Source organism: Selaginella moellendorffii, unplaced genomic scaffold (assembly GCF_000143415.4).
Source record: "Selaginella moellendorffii unplaced genomic scaffold, v1.0 SELMOscaffold_90, whole genome shotgun sequence".
Lineage (NCBI taxonomy): Eukaryota > Viridiplantae > Streptophyta > Lycopodiopsida > Selaginellales > Selaginellaceae > Selaginella > Selaginella moellendorffii.
Window position 1 is genome coordinate 255,476 of NW_003314351.1, and position 15,713 is coordinate 271,188.

Here is a 15,713-nt window from a genome sequence, read left to right on the forward strand (position 1 = left end):
ACATTTAAACTCTACAAAAGCATTGCCCTTTCTAAGTGCAGCTATGAACAATACATACCTGTTAATATTTCATTTTGTTGTGGATCTCACACCATATGAATCCTTCTTTGTTACTCATAAACCCCTAAACCTTAAACTTAAAAAATTTCAACAACTGTTATTTATTTGTAAGTATTAATCACTCACTAAAATAAACAACATATGAACAATTTTCAATTCACACACTTCTTAATTTAAATGTCCTCACCTTTTATAAAAAAAAGTGTAACAATTCTTATTATTCAACCATGACATTTATCACATGATACCAACTAGCCAAAATGAACCATTGTTCTATATGCTGATGTAAGCCCAAGACTTGCACATGTAAGCCTGAGGATATGTTACCGCATGGCATTGTGCCGTACAGCAACAATAATTAGACAACACCACGGGCTGCCCAATCTGGTTATACCCCTGAAGAATGACATTCTGCAAGTAAAAGTTCGACTGCCTGATCCCTCTGAATATCTGCTCTGCCTCTTCCAAGCTTCCACAGCGGCATACATGTCAAAATTCGCCACGAACACATCCTCCCTGTAAGGACCCTAATCAATCTGGGCATGAACCCGCTTTGCTCTTGCCAAATTCCTGTCTCTGCTGCAGCTTCTGATCAACTGAGTAAGCAGCAGCCTCTCTTTCATGCGGTGGAGGTCGCTGAAACAGACACAAGCCTTTGTAAAATGCGAAGTGACTAAAATATTGCCTTTAACAGAAATTTACACAAATGTGAAATAGGTATTATATAGGCCGGTTAAAATTGCATTTGAATATTCCATTTCTGTTCAAATGCAGCCGACGTGAGAATTTGACAGTGTCCAGTACATACTAGTTTACAAGATCAGTCAGTTAATATTTCGCTTCTTGTCAATTCCGTTGCGAAGAGTGAAAACATCTTATTCGGAAAGGATCCCATAGCCCCAAAGGACGGCCAAGAAAGTAGATACCGAGCATGGTGAAGCATGGAAGTGGCGGATTTGGACCATGCGTCGGGTCCCCACCCCAGACGCAAGTACCCTGATTTCACATCTCCAGATCTTCCTTTGAAGAAATGAGCCTGACGATTCCAACGGGTCACTTTAGTCATCTCGTGCGTGGAATCAATCTTTCTGTCTGCGAGAGCTGCTCTTCTTGACCTTTCTTCTCGGCCTCTCTTCCACCTCGCGGAACAAAGATTCATCGACAGTCTGGTAGCACGGGCTCTTTCCAAAAATCTCCTCAAACGTGTAGCCCTCGGATAGGACTTTGCGATGCAGCTAGTATGTAGCTCGCCCTTGATTTGTCTGCGCCTGGAAGTTCTTTTCGCCACAGCAAATGGTCAAAAAGTTTGGATCGGTTGGGTGTGGCTTTTGGCAGAGAGTGTCAAATGAGTTTCTCATGGATGGTAGCTGAACATGTAGATGGTTATGAATCTTTTGTTCAACGTGTGGCTGTCCACACATGATGAATGCCAGAGATGCACAAGGTACAAAATATGAACAGGAAGTTCTTTGTCAAAAGGCTGCAGCATCGGACCCGGAAAAGCATCCACCTTTGAGACTTTGAATGAAATGGACAACTTTTTCATGCACCACAATTCGAACGAAACACTAAGAAAGCTCAGGATTCATGTGAAGACTTGCTGGCTAGTGTCCTTTACTGCACAAACATCACTGCAAGAAATTGACACACTTAATCAAATTCCTGACCTTAAAATCTGACCAATTATAAAAGTGTCAGGTGATCAAAAAGTTTAATATGAGAATAATGTGTGTCTGGGATGGCTTATATGCCAGTCTGAAGTGCCCGAACATCTATCCCAAGCTGTCAACTCATTGTTGACAGCTTGGGGTCCCATTCACTGGGACGATTTCATCGACATATTCATACCAGGCTTCTCTGGCATGTGTGATGGTTTATATTCTGTGACCAGGAAGTGTGAGAGGGCCGTTCAAAGTGAAGACTTGCTTGCTGGCTAGTGTCAGAAGGCTGCAGAATCGGTCCCGCATCGGATCCCATCCCATCCAATCGATCCCATCCAAAGTCTTAAAGGTGGATGGGATCGATTGACACTAGCCAGCAAGTCTTCACAATCTTGGGCTTTCTTAGTGTTTCGTTCGAATTGTGGTGCATGAAAAAGAATGGTATTGTCCATTTCATTCAAAGTCTCAAAGGTGGATGCCTTTCCGGGTCCGATGCTGCACTAAGAAAGCATCAATTCCTCTCCTAACTCTGGTGGAATTGAACCCTCCAGCATGTTGGCCTGGAGAACAAGCACCAGCAGTGATCCCATCCATCATCCAAAGTCTTAAAGGTGGATGGGATCAATTAACACTCAAGGTGGACATTGGCAGACATTGGACCCCAGCGCAACTGTCGTGTATGGAGAAGACTATAAGAATGGTATTGTCATTCTTATAGCCTTCTCCATGTACCACAATTGCGCTCAAGAGCCTGAGCCATATGGCATTCTGCGACATGCTGATGTTGCTGCTGCTGCTGCTGCTGCCAGTGGGACAAGCTTTGACCATCAATCACAGTGACCAGCAAATGCAGGCTTTGCTCAACTTCAAGTCCGGGATCACTGCTGATGCTTCAGGAGTCCTGGCGAACTGGACGCGCAAGAAGAAAGCTTCTTTGTGTTCTTCGAGCTGGAGCGGAATAATCTGTGACTCTGACAATCTCAGTGTTGTGGGTATCAATCTCTCCAACTGCACGCTTCAAGGTACGATCCTCCCTTCTTCTCTTGGAAGCATTGGTAGCTTGAAAGTTCTGAATCTGAGTCGAAACAACCTGTCGGGGAAGATACCACTTGACTTCGGCCAGTTGAAAAATCTGAGGACTCTGGCGCTGAACTTCAATGAGCTCGAGGGCCAAATTCCAGAAGAGCTTGGAACCATCCAAGAGTTGACATATCTCAACCTCGGGTACAACAAACTTCGCGGTGGAATACCTGCTATGCTCGGACACCTCAAGAAGCTCGAAACTCTGGCACTCCACATGAACAATCTCACCAACATCATTCCCAGGGAACTCAGCAACTGTAGCAATCTTCAGGTGCTTGTTCTCGAGGCCAACATGCTGGAGGGTTCAATTCCACCAGAGTTAGGAGTGTTGCCCCAGCTGGAGCTGCTTGCCTTGGATAGCAATCACTTGTCAGGAAGTTTACCATCTTCTCTTGGGAATTGTACCAACATGCAGGAGATCTGGCTGGGAGTCAACAGCTTGAAGGGTCCAATTCCAGAAGAGCTTGGACGATTGAAGAATCTTCAGGAGCTGCATCTGGAGCAAAACCAGCTGGACGGACATATTCCACTGGCCCTCGCTAATTGCTCAATGATCATCGAGCTGTTTCTGGGAGGAAATTCCCTGAGTGGACAGATTCCAAGTTCCTTCGGTCAGCTTCAGAACATGCAAGCCCTCTCCCTGTATGGATCCCAAAGGCTCACCGGCAAGATCCCAGAAGAGCTAGGAAATTGCAGCCAGCTAGAATGGTTGGATATCGGCTGGTCCCCCAATCTGGATGGTCCTATCCCATCATCATTGTTTCGGCTTCCGCTAACCACATTGGCTTTGGCTGAACTCGGACTGACGAAGAACAACTCCGGCACTTTATCACCAAGGATTGGCAACGTAACAACGCTGACCAATCTAGACCTGGGAATTTGTACTTTCCGAGGAAGCATTCCGAAGGAGCTGGCAAATCTGACAGCGCTTGAGCGTTTGAATCTAGGATCGAATCTGTTTGACGGAGAAATTCCACAAGATCTGGGACGACTCGTTAATCTGCAGCACTTATTCCTTGATACGAACAACTTGCATGGAGCCGTACCACAGTCGCTCACAAGCTTGAGCAAGCTCCAGGATTTGTTCATTCACAGGAACTCTCTGTCCGGAAGGATTTCCCACCTGTCATTCGAAAACTGGACACAGATGACAGATCTGAGGATGCACGAAAACAAACTCACAGGCTCAATACCTGAGTCACTTGGTGACCTTTCCCAGCTCCAAATTCTCTATATGTTTAGTAATAGCTTCAGCGGGACAGTCCCCTCCATCGTCGGGAAGCTTCAGAAGTTGACTCAAATGGATCTATCCAAGAATCTGCTCATTGGAGAAATTCCTCGAAGCCTTGGGAACTGCAGTTCATTGAAGCAGTTGGACCTGTCAAAGAATGCCATTAGTGGAAGAGTCCCGGATGAAATTGGTACAATATGTAAAAGCCTTCAAACATTGGGAGTAGAAGGAAACAAACTGACTGGGAACCTTCCGGTTACCTTGGAGAACTGCACCTTGTTGGAGCGCCTTAAGGTTGGGAATAACTCACTGAAGGGAGAGCTTGGTATGAACATTTCGAAGTTGTCCTCTTTGAAGATCCTCTCGCTCTCACTCAACAATTTCCAAGGCCAGTTTCCACTGTTAAACGCAACTTCCATCGAGCTGATTGATCTGCGGGGGAACAGGTTTACTGGTGAGCTCCCTTCATCTCTGGGAAAGTACCAAACGCTGAGAGTGCTAAGCTTGGGGAACAACAGCTTCCGTGGTTCCTTGACATCCATGGATTGGCTGTGGAATCTCACCCAACTTCAGGTGCTCGACTTATCAAATAACCAGTTTGAAGGATCACTGCCCGCCACCCTCAACAATCTACAGGGTTTCAAGTTAACACCGGAGGGCGATGCTGCGGATGCCGATCGACTATATCAAGACCTGTTCCTCAGTGTGAAAGGCAATTTATTTGCTCCATACCAGTACGTCTTACGCACCACGACTCTGCTGGATTTATCGACGAATCAGCTGACTGGCAAGCTTCCTGTAAGCATGGGCGACCTCGTTGGTCTTCGTTACCTTAACCTGTCCCACAACAATTTTAGTGGTGAGATTCCAAGTTCCTATGGGAAAATCACTCAACTGGAGCAGCTCGACCTGTCCTTCAACCACCTGCAAGGCTCCATTCCAACCTTACTCGCAAATCTCGACTCGCTTGCCTCCTTCAACGTGTCTTTCAATCAGCTGGAGGGTGAGATCCCGCAGACGAAGCAGTTTGACACATTCGACAACTCAAGCTTCATCGGAAATCTCGGCCTCTGTGGTCGCCCACTCTCCAAACAATGCCACGAAACAGAATCAGGAGCAGCCGGACCTGTGGGAGCTGGAAGCATCTCTGAGTCGGACTCCAACGAGACCTGGTGGGAAGAAAATGTGTCACCTGTTTCTTTCGCACTGTCCTCCGCCATTAGCTTCTGCTTGTCGTGGTTGATGCTACGCTGGAGGCAGCTGTAAGCAGCCAGACGAGCTATCGAACCATCGTCCAAATGTTCATTGTACATACGAGGAACAGCTGGCCAGTTGCTGGTGACCAAGGTTCCTCAGATCACCACCTAATAGGAAAACCATGCGCATTTTAAAGAGCTGCACTTTTGTTCTTATCATCCTAGTGAAAAAGAAAACGCAGTTTGTCACTGCGACTTGTACGAAGATCTGCTTATTGGAGAGGATCAAGTAGGATGATCACCATATCACTTATAATATCACATCACGTTATCGTCACCAAAAGAATAAAACGTTAAAACACTTACCGAACCCCCCAGGAGTTCTTTCTAGTGGCTTATTCAAGTCCCATAACACAACTGCAAGGAGCTTTGATCATAAGGTTCCCAAGACAGGTTGTTCACGTAAAATGATTTCCTCTACAGAAATCCATCCGGAAGTTTCATGAGGCCCTTCCTAAACTTGCTCAGCAATCATTGAAGCCAAGGGCAGAAGCCCCTCAAGATCTCACCTTCAAAAAAGCCGCAAGAAAGAGAGCGCCGCTCAGCTTTACTACTGCTCCCAGCTTCTCAAAAAATATCGCAGTTGATGAGATACATATCTCCTTCGCTTTTTCCCTTCAAAATGAGAAGCTAAACGATGCCTCAAGGATGACTGACAAGTACCCAGAGGCCAGTGCCAACAGAGTGTGTCTTCTTTGTTCCAAAGTTCCATTATTCGGCCACATTGTGCAAGTCTGGGATTGAAGGTGAAGAATATCATGCCAGACTGAAGTAAGTGCCTAAAATCAATTTCTGTAAGTACAGAGAGTATCACACACTAGGAGGTTTGTTCCAAGTTGAGAATCCTACCTCAGACCCTTACCAAAACCCTGTCACATGCCAGACTAACCAGGCGACTGGCCACAGTCTGGTGTCCACGGACATGCAACTAGATGAATGAAATGTGAAAACCTGGATCAAATTCAAGATCGAATGACAAAACTCACCGCCTTATTGGCGCCTCCAGCAGCAGCAGAGAGATGAGAAGAATCACAGGCGCCAATGGCCATGTAAACCTAATCTCTGTGATCGCTGTGTGCGGTTATGTTGTTGTAAGAGATTTGTAATTTGAGTGGTTTCAATTCTACCTCTAAGTCCTTTGGTAAATTCAACCATGATCCAGGAATGTGGATTTGTCAATCCAGCTCAGTACTTGGCCACGCCCAAACAGTGCGTAGCTGAGGGCCATACCGTACACGAAGAACCCTAAAATAGAGCCGTACGGGTACAAACTAGCGCTCCCGGAGCCTGGCCTGCGATTTCTCGGCTCTTCCCATCCTCTTCGCGGCGTTGTCATACTCCTGGAGCCTTCCCATGGCGGCCAGCGTTCGTTTCTCCAGCTCCATCTCCCACTGGCGAATCTCTCCGCGGGAGATCGCAGCCTCACGGGCAATGGCCAGTCGAGATACCTAGAGAATGGAGTCACGAGAAGAGCTTTCCGGGTTGCGATGGTACCTGGTCGACGATATCGATCGACGCCGGCACCTAGGATGATCGAGGGGAGAAATCCATGGTCTAGGAGGAGAAATTTGGAGAAATTCTTAGCAATGCCTGGTTGCCGGTTTGGAGCAGCAGATGCCACGACGCCAAGAGGGACCTATAGAGATCATTTTCGATGAGCACCATGGAAGATCGCTAGAAAATCGTGCCGATACCTGATCTAGTGGCCATTGTCGACGCTGGAGCACCGGGATTTCGAGCAGTCGGAGGAGAACTCTAGAGATTTGGGAGAGATCGGCCATGGTATTCTCGAAATATCACAAATCCAGCTGAGATACCTCTCGAATCGGAGTGCCAGGATGCGGCGCCAGTGAGGAAGACGACGCATCGCTCTTCTGGGATTTCGATCCGTCCGCCATAGCTCTCTCTCTCTCTCTCTCTCTCTCTCTCTCTCTCTCGCACAAAAGAAGTACAAGGGCGGCAATCTATTCAAACGAGCTTTCTTTAGGGTTTTGATTCAATGGCGCTGGTCGATAGGAGACAATGCGCTGCCGCCGGCGATGGCGAGGTCTACCTCCGGCTCAAGGCCTTGGAGGACGAAATCAGGTACCGCGACACCCGATTAGAGTGCATGGAGACGGAGATGAGATTCGCGCGGCGCCAGATCCTTTTCGCGAGTGAAGAGCTAGCGATGCTTCGATCCGTGCCGCTTATGCTGGGGCTCTTGATGGAGGTGATCGATGGGGATCATGCGATTGTCTTGTGGAATAACACGCCGCGGTATGTTCGGATCCAGAGCATCGTCAACAGGGAGCTTCTCAAGCCCGGGAGCTCGGTTGCTCTCCACACGCACTCGTTTGCTCTCATGGATGTTCTTTCATTGGAGGTGAACTCTTCGGTGACGCTCCTCACGGATCCTCTCAGGCCGGACGTCACGTATGCGGTATAAGTTCCTTCGATTTTTCTTCTCTTTTGCAGACAAACTTCACACCACCTTTGATCTTCTTTTCTCGTTTCTTTTTTTCCTGGAGAGAAGCTTTCACCACCTTTGCTAAAACTTTTCTTTCGTTTTCCAGGATATCGGGGGATTGGAAGTCCAGAAGCAAGAGATTCGAGAAGTTGTGGAGCTTCCACTGACCCATCCCGAGCTGTACGCGCAACTCGGAGTTGATCCGCCCAAGGGGGTTTTGTTGTATGGTGCTCCGGGAACTGGCAAAACCATGCTCGTCAAGGCCGTGGCGCATCACACCTCCGCTGCTTTCATCCGGGTTGTGGCATCGGAGTTTATTCAAAGGTACCTTGGAGAGGTAAGTTTCTACTCTTTCTCGTCGAAAGCTCTCAGCCTTTCGGGTTCAACGTTCAAACGTTGTGCAGGGTCCACGGATGATGCGCGATGTTTTCAAGCTTGCCAAAGCAAATGCGCCGGCCATCATCTTCATCGATGAAGTGGATGCCATCGCCACTGCTCGTTTTGATTCTCAAAATGGTGCAGACAGGGAAGTGCAGCGGATTTTAATGGAGCTTCTTACTCAGGTTTCTTTTCTTTCGGTTTTTTTTTTTTTTTCAGATTTTCTACCTTTGCTGAAAGTGTTCTCTTGCAGTTGGATGGATTCGATCAAAGTCTCAATGTGAAGGTTATCATGGCTACAAATCGTGCCGATACTTTGGACCCTGCTCTACTGAGGCCTGGACGACTCGACAGGAAGATCGAGTTCCCCTATCCAGATAAGCGAGAGAAGCGACTCATTTTCCAGGTTTGCACGTCCAAGATGAACCTCAGCGATGAAGTTGATTTGGAGGACTTTATTTCGAGGCCGGACAAGATCACGGCAGCCGAAGTAAGCGCTCGCGTTGCGATTTAGAAGAGGAAAAACTCACGAACAATTCTTGTGCTTTCCAGATATCAGCCGTTTGCCAGGAAGCTGGGATGCAAGCAGTGCGAAAGAACCGATACGTAGTTCTTGCCAAGGACTTCGAGAAGGGGTATAAAGCCAATGTGAAGAAATCCAGCAAGGAGATGAGCTTTTACCAGTAGAACTTGAGTGGTATGCTCTGTGGTTTAAATTTTGGTTGATCGAATGATTTGAAACCATCTTATCTTTACAGAGAAAGCTATCTTGGTTCCTTAACTTGCATTTGGAGAAGAAGATGGTCTCCAGAGTTACAGGCGAAGAGGCCTTTACTCACACAGTTCTTACGAGACCACGTCCCTCCACACTGATCCTCTCGGCTTGCAACTTTCGTTTCTTGGGAGTTCTCAGTTGCTGCAACTTCTTGTTCATCTGGATCAAAGATCGGGTTAACGAGAATTCCGAAGCTAAGAACACTCGTTCGCTTACCTTCGAGCGCTTTGTTTCGGCCTTTTGCTGCTGCTTGCGACTGTTTAGTATCTCGTCCATGTCCACTTTCGACTGCGGACGAACGACGAAGTCCATTGCCACTGCTTCCGGACGAGACGCGTGGTTCCTGTAGCCGGGTTGGCCAGGCTTTGCTTCCCTGGAGAGCACAAAACGTTAGCACCAAGTTCTAAAGCCATTTAGAATCCACAGGCACTCACTCGGATCCATCATCCAGTAAGTCGTCTTCCACAGAATTGCGCATTACTCGCCTGTAGAAACAAGTTAGCACTGGGAAAAGGCCCCTCCCTGTTCTTACTTTTTCGGTTGTGCCTTTCTTGCGATAGGCCTTTCTTCATCGTAATTCCTCAGGTGCTCGTAACGGGTGCTTTTCTGAAACAGTGGCCGGCTCTGCAGAAAGGCAAACAAAGAAAACAGCTTAATCACACACTCGACTTTGCTAAAAGCATACCCATTTATCCACGAGATCTTTGGCCAGCTTTTTGTTGCTAGGCGTTTCTTCATCCAGCTTTGACAAGAACATCACCACCTAAAGTGACAGAAAAGAAAATTAACATGACACGCTAAATGATGTCACGGCCATACCTTTCCAAGACCACTCTTTTTTAATTGCTCTCGCCTGTCCTCGTGCTCCAAATCGATTGGCAGCTACAGAACACACAAAATCTTTTGAGGCAATCAGAAAAAAAGCATTAGTGTCTGCTTACGTCCGTGAGGAGCTGGAGAATTGCGGTACGAACGTTCATGTTCGGCAGAGAACCGTCCGGAAGAGACTCAAGCCACGACTTTAGCAAGCCAAGAACACCCCGATCGAGGAACTCATTCTGATACTGGCGTCTGGAAAAACCAATTAGAAATCAAGACCCAGCGACCGATGTTCACTTTACTTTTGCAGCGAGTTCACAAGCGTCGGAAGCAGCTTGAGCTTGTTGATGGCAGGCTTTGATCGCCGGTTTAGTTTTATGTCATCCTCGGCCGCGTTCGCTAGCTTCGTAATAACATGCTCCACCAGAGCTGCAATCTCTTCGTCTGTCTGTCCAGCCTGTTTTCGTTTCTTCCCGCTCTTAAATATCCGTTTCAAGTCGTCCTCCTCTTCGCCTTCTTCTGCCTGTACAAGGAAAAAACGTGGTGAGCTCAACTGTCACAGACAACTTGACAAATAAAAAATTCTCAGTACCTGTGGAGCATCTCCGGCCGAGCCAGCTTCATCATCGCTGCCAATGTAATGAGCTGCTGGTTCCACTCCAGTGTCGTCAATGAAAGCCATGTCAGCTTGAGTTCGCTGCCCCTCATTGTCATCCTAGAAGAAAGCAAAGAACTTTAGACAACCAAAAGAAAAGAAAGGAGAAAAGAAAGAACTGTCACCGACCTCGGAGTCGTTCCCTCCAGCAACCGAGTTCCACATCTCGTTCATCTCACTCTCCTTTCCACCTCGATCATGCTTGAAAAGCCGCGACGATCGCTCTCTCCTTTCTTCCCTGGGTTTCCTGCGCTCGTCATCCCTCCCGACCTTGCTGGATTGCCCAATAGCGCTCTTCTTGACAAGCCTCTTCCGGGGTTTCTCAGATTTGGACGCCTCCTCGGCATCGCCATCGTCTGATCCAGCGCCGCCGTGCGCCGACGACGGCGATTCCTCTCGCCGTTGGGGCTGATCGTCTTCCTCCTGTTGCTGCCAATCATCCTCAATTGGGGGTTGCTGCCATTCCTCCTCAGCTGCATCCTCGTCTGGATCGAAGATTGGCTGCCCGCCCTCGTCGCGATCGCTGCATATGCGGGCCGCCTATCAAAATCTAAGCACGCAGGAGAGAATTTCTTACTAGTCCTCCATGGCGAGCGTTGATGCCTCCCCCAAGAACCCTAGACACAGAGCTTTACTTTAGGGCAAGGAAAAAAAGGATAATGGTAATGGTACCAAAAATGGTAATGGTAACTTGGTCATGGTAACGTCGGCGAAATAACCGCGCTCTTCAAGCCCACCGGAGTTGACGGGCATTGACGTGTGCCTCGTGCATGGCTATGGTTGCTTCTAGGGTTCTTGTTCTTCTATTGCCGTTGCTTCCTCGGTGTCTCCTTTCTCCCTGTTAGGGTTTTCCAATCTTCTTGGCGCTTACCCGGTCTACGCCGGCGGCTGCTGACGCGCTCGAATCTCTCGACCTTGCGTTCTTGGATCCAATGCCCCGGGTAAGAAATTTCAGCTGTGAGCGGTGCGATAGGCAGTGATTGCCAGCGATTGGATAGGTTTTCATGGGAATTGAGGAAGAATCGGTCGAGGAATGCTGAATCTGGGTCTCAAGATCTCGAGCTGGCGCTACAAGCAATCCATCCGGCGATGCGTGGTGATGAGAGATGGAAGGGCGGTGTCGAATCGAGCCGCCCAGGGCAGTAACACTCGCCTCCCTCCCAATGCTTCCTTCGTCGACGGGGTAGCGACCAAGGATTGCATCATTGATCCAGCGACCGGGGTGGCAATTCGGATCTTCCTCCCTCACCACTGTCTCGGGGTTAGCGACGCGGCGGGCAGCAAGGGATTCGGATGGCTGCCGCGAGATCACACAGCGCCAGGGGACGAGGAATCCTTGAGATCTTCGCTGGAGCTCTCGGATGGAAGCTCCGTCGGTAGCAGCAATGGGAATTCCGACAATGAGAAGCTCCTGGCACTGGAAGAAGCTCTCAAGTTCTCTGGCGGCTACTTTCCAGCGAGCAAGCAAGAACACGTCAAGCTTCCAGTGATAGTCCAGTTCCATGCCGGGGCTTTCGTGAGTGGCAGCAAGGATTCCTCCTCCAACGACGTGTTTTGCCGAAGGATCGCCAAAGCTTGCAAGTGTATCGTGATCGCGGTGGGCTATCGTCTCGCTCCAGACAATAAGTTCCCAGCTCCAAGAGACGATGGGATCTTCACGCTCAAGTGGCTAGCAAAGCAGGGAAATCTAGCCGCGTTTCCAGCCACGGCTGTCTCTCACGGGATCATCGAGAGCTTTGGACAAATGCCAGCGGATCCATGGATCTCCGCTCACGTTGATTACTCGAGGTAAGAAAAGATAGAAAAAGAGCAACTTTGCTGAATTTCTTCAAAGTTCTTACACCTTTCTTCGATCCACCAGGTGTGCTTTGATGGGGATTGGAGCTGGAGGAACCATCGCCGAGCAAGTCTCCCAGGCGTGTGTAAGTTTAAAGCTGGAACTAGAGCCGCTGAAAGTCGTGAGCCAGGTTCTTATTTATCCATTGCTGGGTGGAAGCACGCCTCTCCCCTCAGAGATCTCGCTGGCTGATGCGTATTTTCTGGACAGAGAAATGTTGGCTCTGGCCTGGAGCTGGTTTCTCCCGGAAGAACATCTCGCGGTAGCTAGCTCCATCGATCCTATCAGTTCTTCTCGCAGCTCGATCCTCTCCAAGATGCCGTCGACGCTAGTGATCAGTGCCGAGCTAGACATGCTGAGAGACCGCGCGGCGGCCTACGTCCAAGCTCTCAAGATGGTGAGCGTGGACGCGAGCTTTCTCACGTACAGGAACGCCGTCCATGGCTTTGCGACCATCGACTGCTTCCTCGACACGAAGCTTGCGCAAGCTTGTGTGGAAGACATCGCGATTTGGTTCGCTAAGCACGTCAAGTGTGACTACTGGGGGTGAATCGCTGCCAAAAATCCGATTTTTTCATCGCCAATGTAAAGTTTGTTTATCTTCTGATGCGATCGATCCTTTGGTCCAATGTATTCTACGAGCTGCGAATCATTTGTTGACGAAAGTTATCATCTAGCTGTGTTTTAAGGCCCGATAGCAAACTTATCCAAGCGATGGTATCACTCTCGTGCTCGTAAGATATGGCTTTGAGGAGCTCCTCGGCCTCGTCTAGCTGACCAAGGCGAGCAAGCATGTCAATGACGCAGTGGTAGTGCTCCAGCGTCCGTTGGATGCCATAGTCGCGCTCCATCCACCGTAGGATCTCTAGCGTTTCGTGGAAGAGGCCTTCGTGGCCACAGGCGTGGAGAATGCTAGTGTAAGTTACGTAGTCGGGGCTCAAGCCTTGGTGGATCATCTCCCGGAAGAGCTCTAAGGATTGCGGAACCTGGCAGTGTTGAGCGTATCCAAGGATCATGGAAGTCCACGAGATGGTATCCTTGATCTGGATGGTTTTAAAGATTTCCAGCGCGTTCTCCAGGTTTCCACACTTGGCATAAGTGTTGAGGAGAGCTTTGAGCACGATTTCGTCCTTGGAGAATCCTCTGGAAACGATTTCCTTGTGGACGAGCGCGGCCTCGTCGATCGCCCCGAGAGCTGTGAAGGCTCCAAGAACTGTGGAGAAGGTGAAAGCATCCGGCATTACATCCGGAGTTTGCAGCAATCGCTTGTAGACGTTGGCGGCGGTGTTTGGATCTCCGGACTGGACGTGAGCTGCGATGAGTGAGTTCCAGGCAGCCGTGTTCTTGGAGCAAAACGACTCGAAAACCTTGGTGGATTCGTCCAGCCTTCCACACTTCGCGTAGAGATTTAGTAGCGAGTTTTGTACGATCGAGTCGGAGGTGATCATGTCCCGGGTGTTTTGCAGGAGCCTCTCGTGAACTTGTCGGCCTTGCTCCAAATCTCCACTGCTCGCGCAGGCACCAAGAACAATGGAGTAAGTTGTGGAATCAGGCTCCACTTCCATTCTGCGATAGAGCTTCAAAAGTTCTTCCAAATGCCCGGCTGTGGCATATGCTGCAAGCATAGCATTCCACGAGACAACGTTCTTTAACTCCGTCTTGTCAAATTGTCTTCTTGCTTGATCGATCTGACCAAGCTTGGAGTAGAAACTCGTAAGACAAGTTCCAACACCAACGTCGCATTCCAGTCCCAGTAGAATCACTCTCTCGTGGATCATTCTCCCAGTAGCTCCAAGAAGTTGGGAAGAACTAGAACAAGAAGATGCTCCAAGAAAAACATCACTCCCGGTGAAAGAACAAGCTGTGATAATGCTGCAAAATGTATAGCGGTCGGGTCTCTCTCCTTGATTCTCCATCCTCCTTAGCAGCTCAACTGCCTTGAAACTTTGCCCAGACCTGGCAAATGCTGAGATCATTGCATTCCAAGAGATTAAGTTTCTTTCTGGAATTTGATCAAAGATCCCCTTTGCGTCTTCTACGCTACCACATTTAGTATACATTGTGATCAGCGAGTTGTAAACTTTTGTCCCAAGGCGAATGTGCCGATTCACGATCTCTTTGTGGAGTAATCTAGCAGCGCTCAAATCCCCGAGCTTGGAACACGCAGCCAAGATGGCAACGTTGGTCACGTCGTCCGGGACGAGATCCCTGTCCATGCCGCAGTAAGCTTCGATCGCCGCACGAAAATCGCCATGCTGGTCGAGAGCTGTGATGAGAATTGCATAGGAGAAAAGGTTCTTCCTCACAATTGACTGGAAAGTGGAGACTGCCTGATGGATGCTGCCGCATTTTCCATACATCTGGACGACGAGATTGGCGAGAAAGGTGTCGGCTTGCAAGCCATCGGCCTGGATCTTTGCATGGACCCTCTTGCCAGTTCTAAGATCACAGGGAGTTTCGCATTGCTTGAGTAGCGAGGCATAGGAAGCCTGGAGGAGTTGAAAATTTGGGCATTTTCGCATTGAAAGACCATTTGTTCTCTCACATCATTTACTTTTAGGGTTATTTTAAAACATGGGCAATATAGAGATATAATATGTTTTACACAACAGATTATCTATTTTAAGGTTATTCAAATTAAACTCAGAATACATTATTTATATTCTCATATATATAATTTAGATTAACAAAATGTTTTTGATGCCCATACCGGTGTTGATAATGGTTTAATGCTAAATCTTTTTTGATATGTAAAATATAAAACTAAGGTACAATCATTTTGAATAATTAAATATGCATTTTCATAACAATTTAAATATTTGCAATATCTATTTGTAGTCCAAACAACTTTTTTATTGTAAGAATATAAAACCAAATTTCAATCTTCTAATCTTAATATACATTTAATGCCTTTGGAAGATCATATATTGTTTTTTTAAAATATATTAATAAGTTAGAATCAATACTCACATAAAAATAAGCTTTTTGGTTTAAGGAAATTAAAGATTGTGTAGATAGTAAGTATTGGTGTGGCATATTAAAATATCCACCTATTAATATATTTTTTAAAATATTGCAACCAGTATTTTTTATTGTCATTTGTTGTGATTTTGGTAAATTATATTTCTTTATAATTAATAAATATAAAATGTTTCTTTACTTATAATAATATGTGAAGCACAAAATATTAATATATCTTTATAATTTTCTCGTAACATATCATATAATAAAGTTTTTATAATTGATCCTGCATCTAAACCCCCTTCATTATATACGGGACAAAATTGTTTAATTGTATTTAAAATAAAAATATCATATAAAATAGTTTTTATTTTAACATTTAAGCTTCCATGTAGACTTTGACCTAATGGAATTTTAGAATTTGGTATAGTGTTAATTGCTTTTGCAACAGTGTTTACAATATTATTTAATACAAGTTCATTTAAAATATCTGAATCTCCAATATCAAGTTCAGTTCCCTTAGTAAATATTTCTAAAAAGAAAATTAG

The 15,713-nt window shown here is 47.1% G+C and overlaps 5 protein-coding genes across 6 annotated transcripts; 3 read left to right on the forward strand and 2 right to left on the reverse strand.

Moving 5' to 3' along the window:
- The first annotated feature begins 2,465 nt into the window (after positions 1–2,465).
- Positions 2,466–6,215, forward strand: LOC9639005 (LRR receptor-like serine/threonine-protein kinase FLS2). Its single transcript, XM_024662571.1, has one exon. The coding sequence runs from the start codon at positions 2,482–2,484 to the stop codon at positions 5,299–5,301; it is 2,820 nt and encodes a 939-aa protein (XP_024518339.1). The 5' UTR covers positions 2,466–2,481; the 3' UTR covers positions 5,302–6,215.
- A 1,075-nt stretch (positions 6,216–7,290) lies between these two features.
- LOC9639006 (26S proteasome regulatory subunit 6B homolog) lies at positions 7,291–8,825 on the forward strand. Its single transcript, XM_002988634.2, has 5 exons — positions 7,291–7,713; positions 7,847–8,077; positions 8,145–8,303; positions 8,372–8,608; positions 8,671–8,825. The coding sequence occupies exons 1-5, from the start codon at positions 7,291–7,293 to the stop codon at positions 8,803–8,805; spliced, it is 1,185 nt and encodes a 394-aa protein (XP_002988680.1). The 3' UTR covers positions 8,806–8,825.
- On the reverse strand, positions 8,819–11,001 carry LOC9639007 (protein IWS1 homolog 1). The gene is made up of 11 exons (XM_002988705.2): positions 10,945–11,001; positions 10,497–10,890; positions 10,305–10,427; positions 10,015–10,235; positions 9,835–9,964; positions 9,713–9,775; positions 9,579–9,656; positions 9,426–9,517; positions 9,328–9,378; positions 9,110–9,266; positions 8,819–9,052 (listed from the first exon to the last, which is right to left on the reverse strand). The coding sequence occupies exons 1-11, from the start codon at positions 10,953–10,955 to the stop codon at positions 8,954–8,956; spliced, it is 1,419 nt and encodes a 472-aa protein (XP_002988751.1). The 5' UTR covers positions 10,956–11,001; the 3' UTR covers positions 8,819–8,953.
- A 120-nt stretch (positions 11,002–11,121) lies between these two features.
- On the forward strand, positions 11,122–12,880 carry LOC9639323 (probable carboxylesterase 16). Of its 2 annotated transcripts, none has more exons than XM_024662576.1 (3): positions 11,122–11,308; positions 11,355–12,155; positions 12,229–12,880. In XM_024662576.1, the coding sequence occupies exons 2-3, from the start codon at positions 11,401–11,403 to the stop codon at positions 12,752–12,754; spliced, it is 1,281 nt and encodes a 426-aa protein (XP_024518344.1). In that variant the 5' UTR covers positions 11,122–11,308; positions 11,355–11,400; the 3' UTR covers positions 12,755–12,880. The 2 variants fall into 2 exon arrangements, with proteins under 2 accessions (XP_024518344.1, XP_024518345.1); XM_024662577.1 differs by having other exon boundaries at positions 11,366–12,155.
- LOC9639008 (pentatricopeptide repeat-containing protein At3g53360, mitochondrial) lies at positions 12,840–14,726 on the reverse strand. The gene has a single exon (XM_024662503.1). It carries the CDS (start codon positions 14,724–14,726, stop codon positions 12,840–12,842), a length of 1,887 nt encoding a protein of 628 aa, XP_024518271.1.
- Positions 14,727–15,713: the final 987 nt, after the last annotated feature.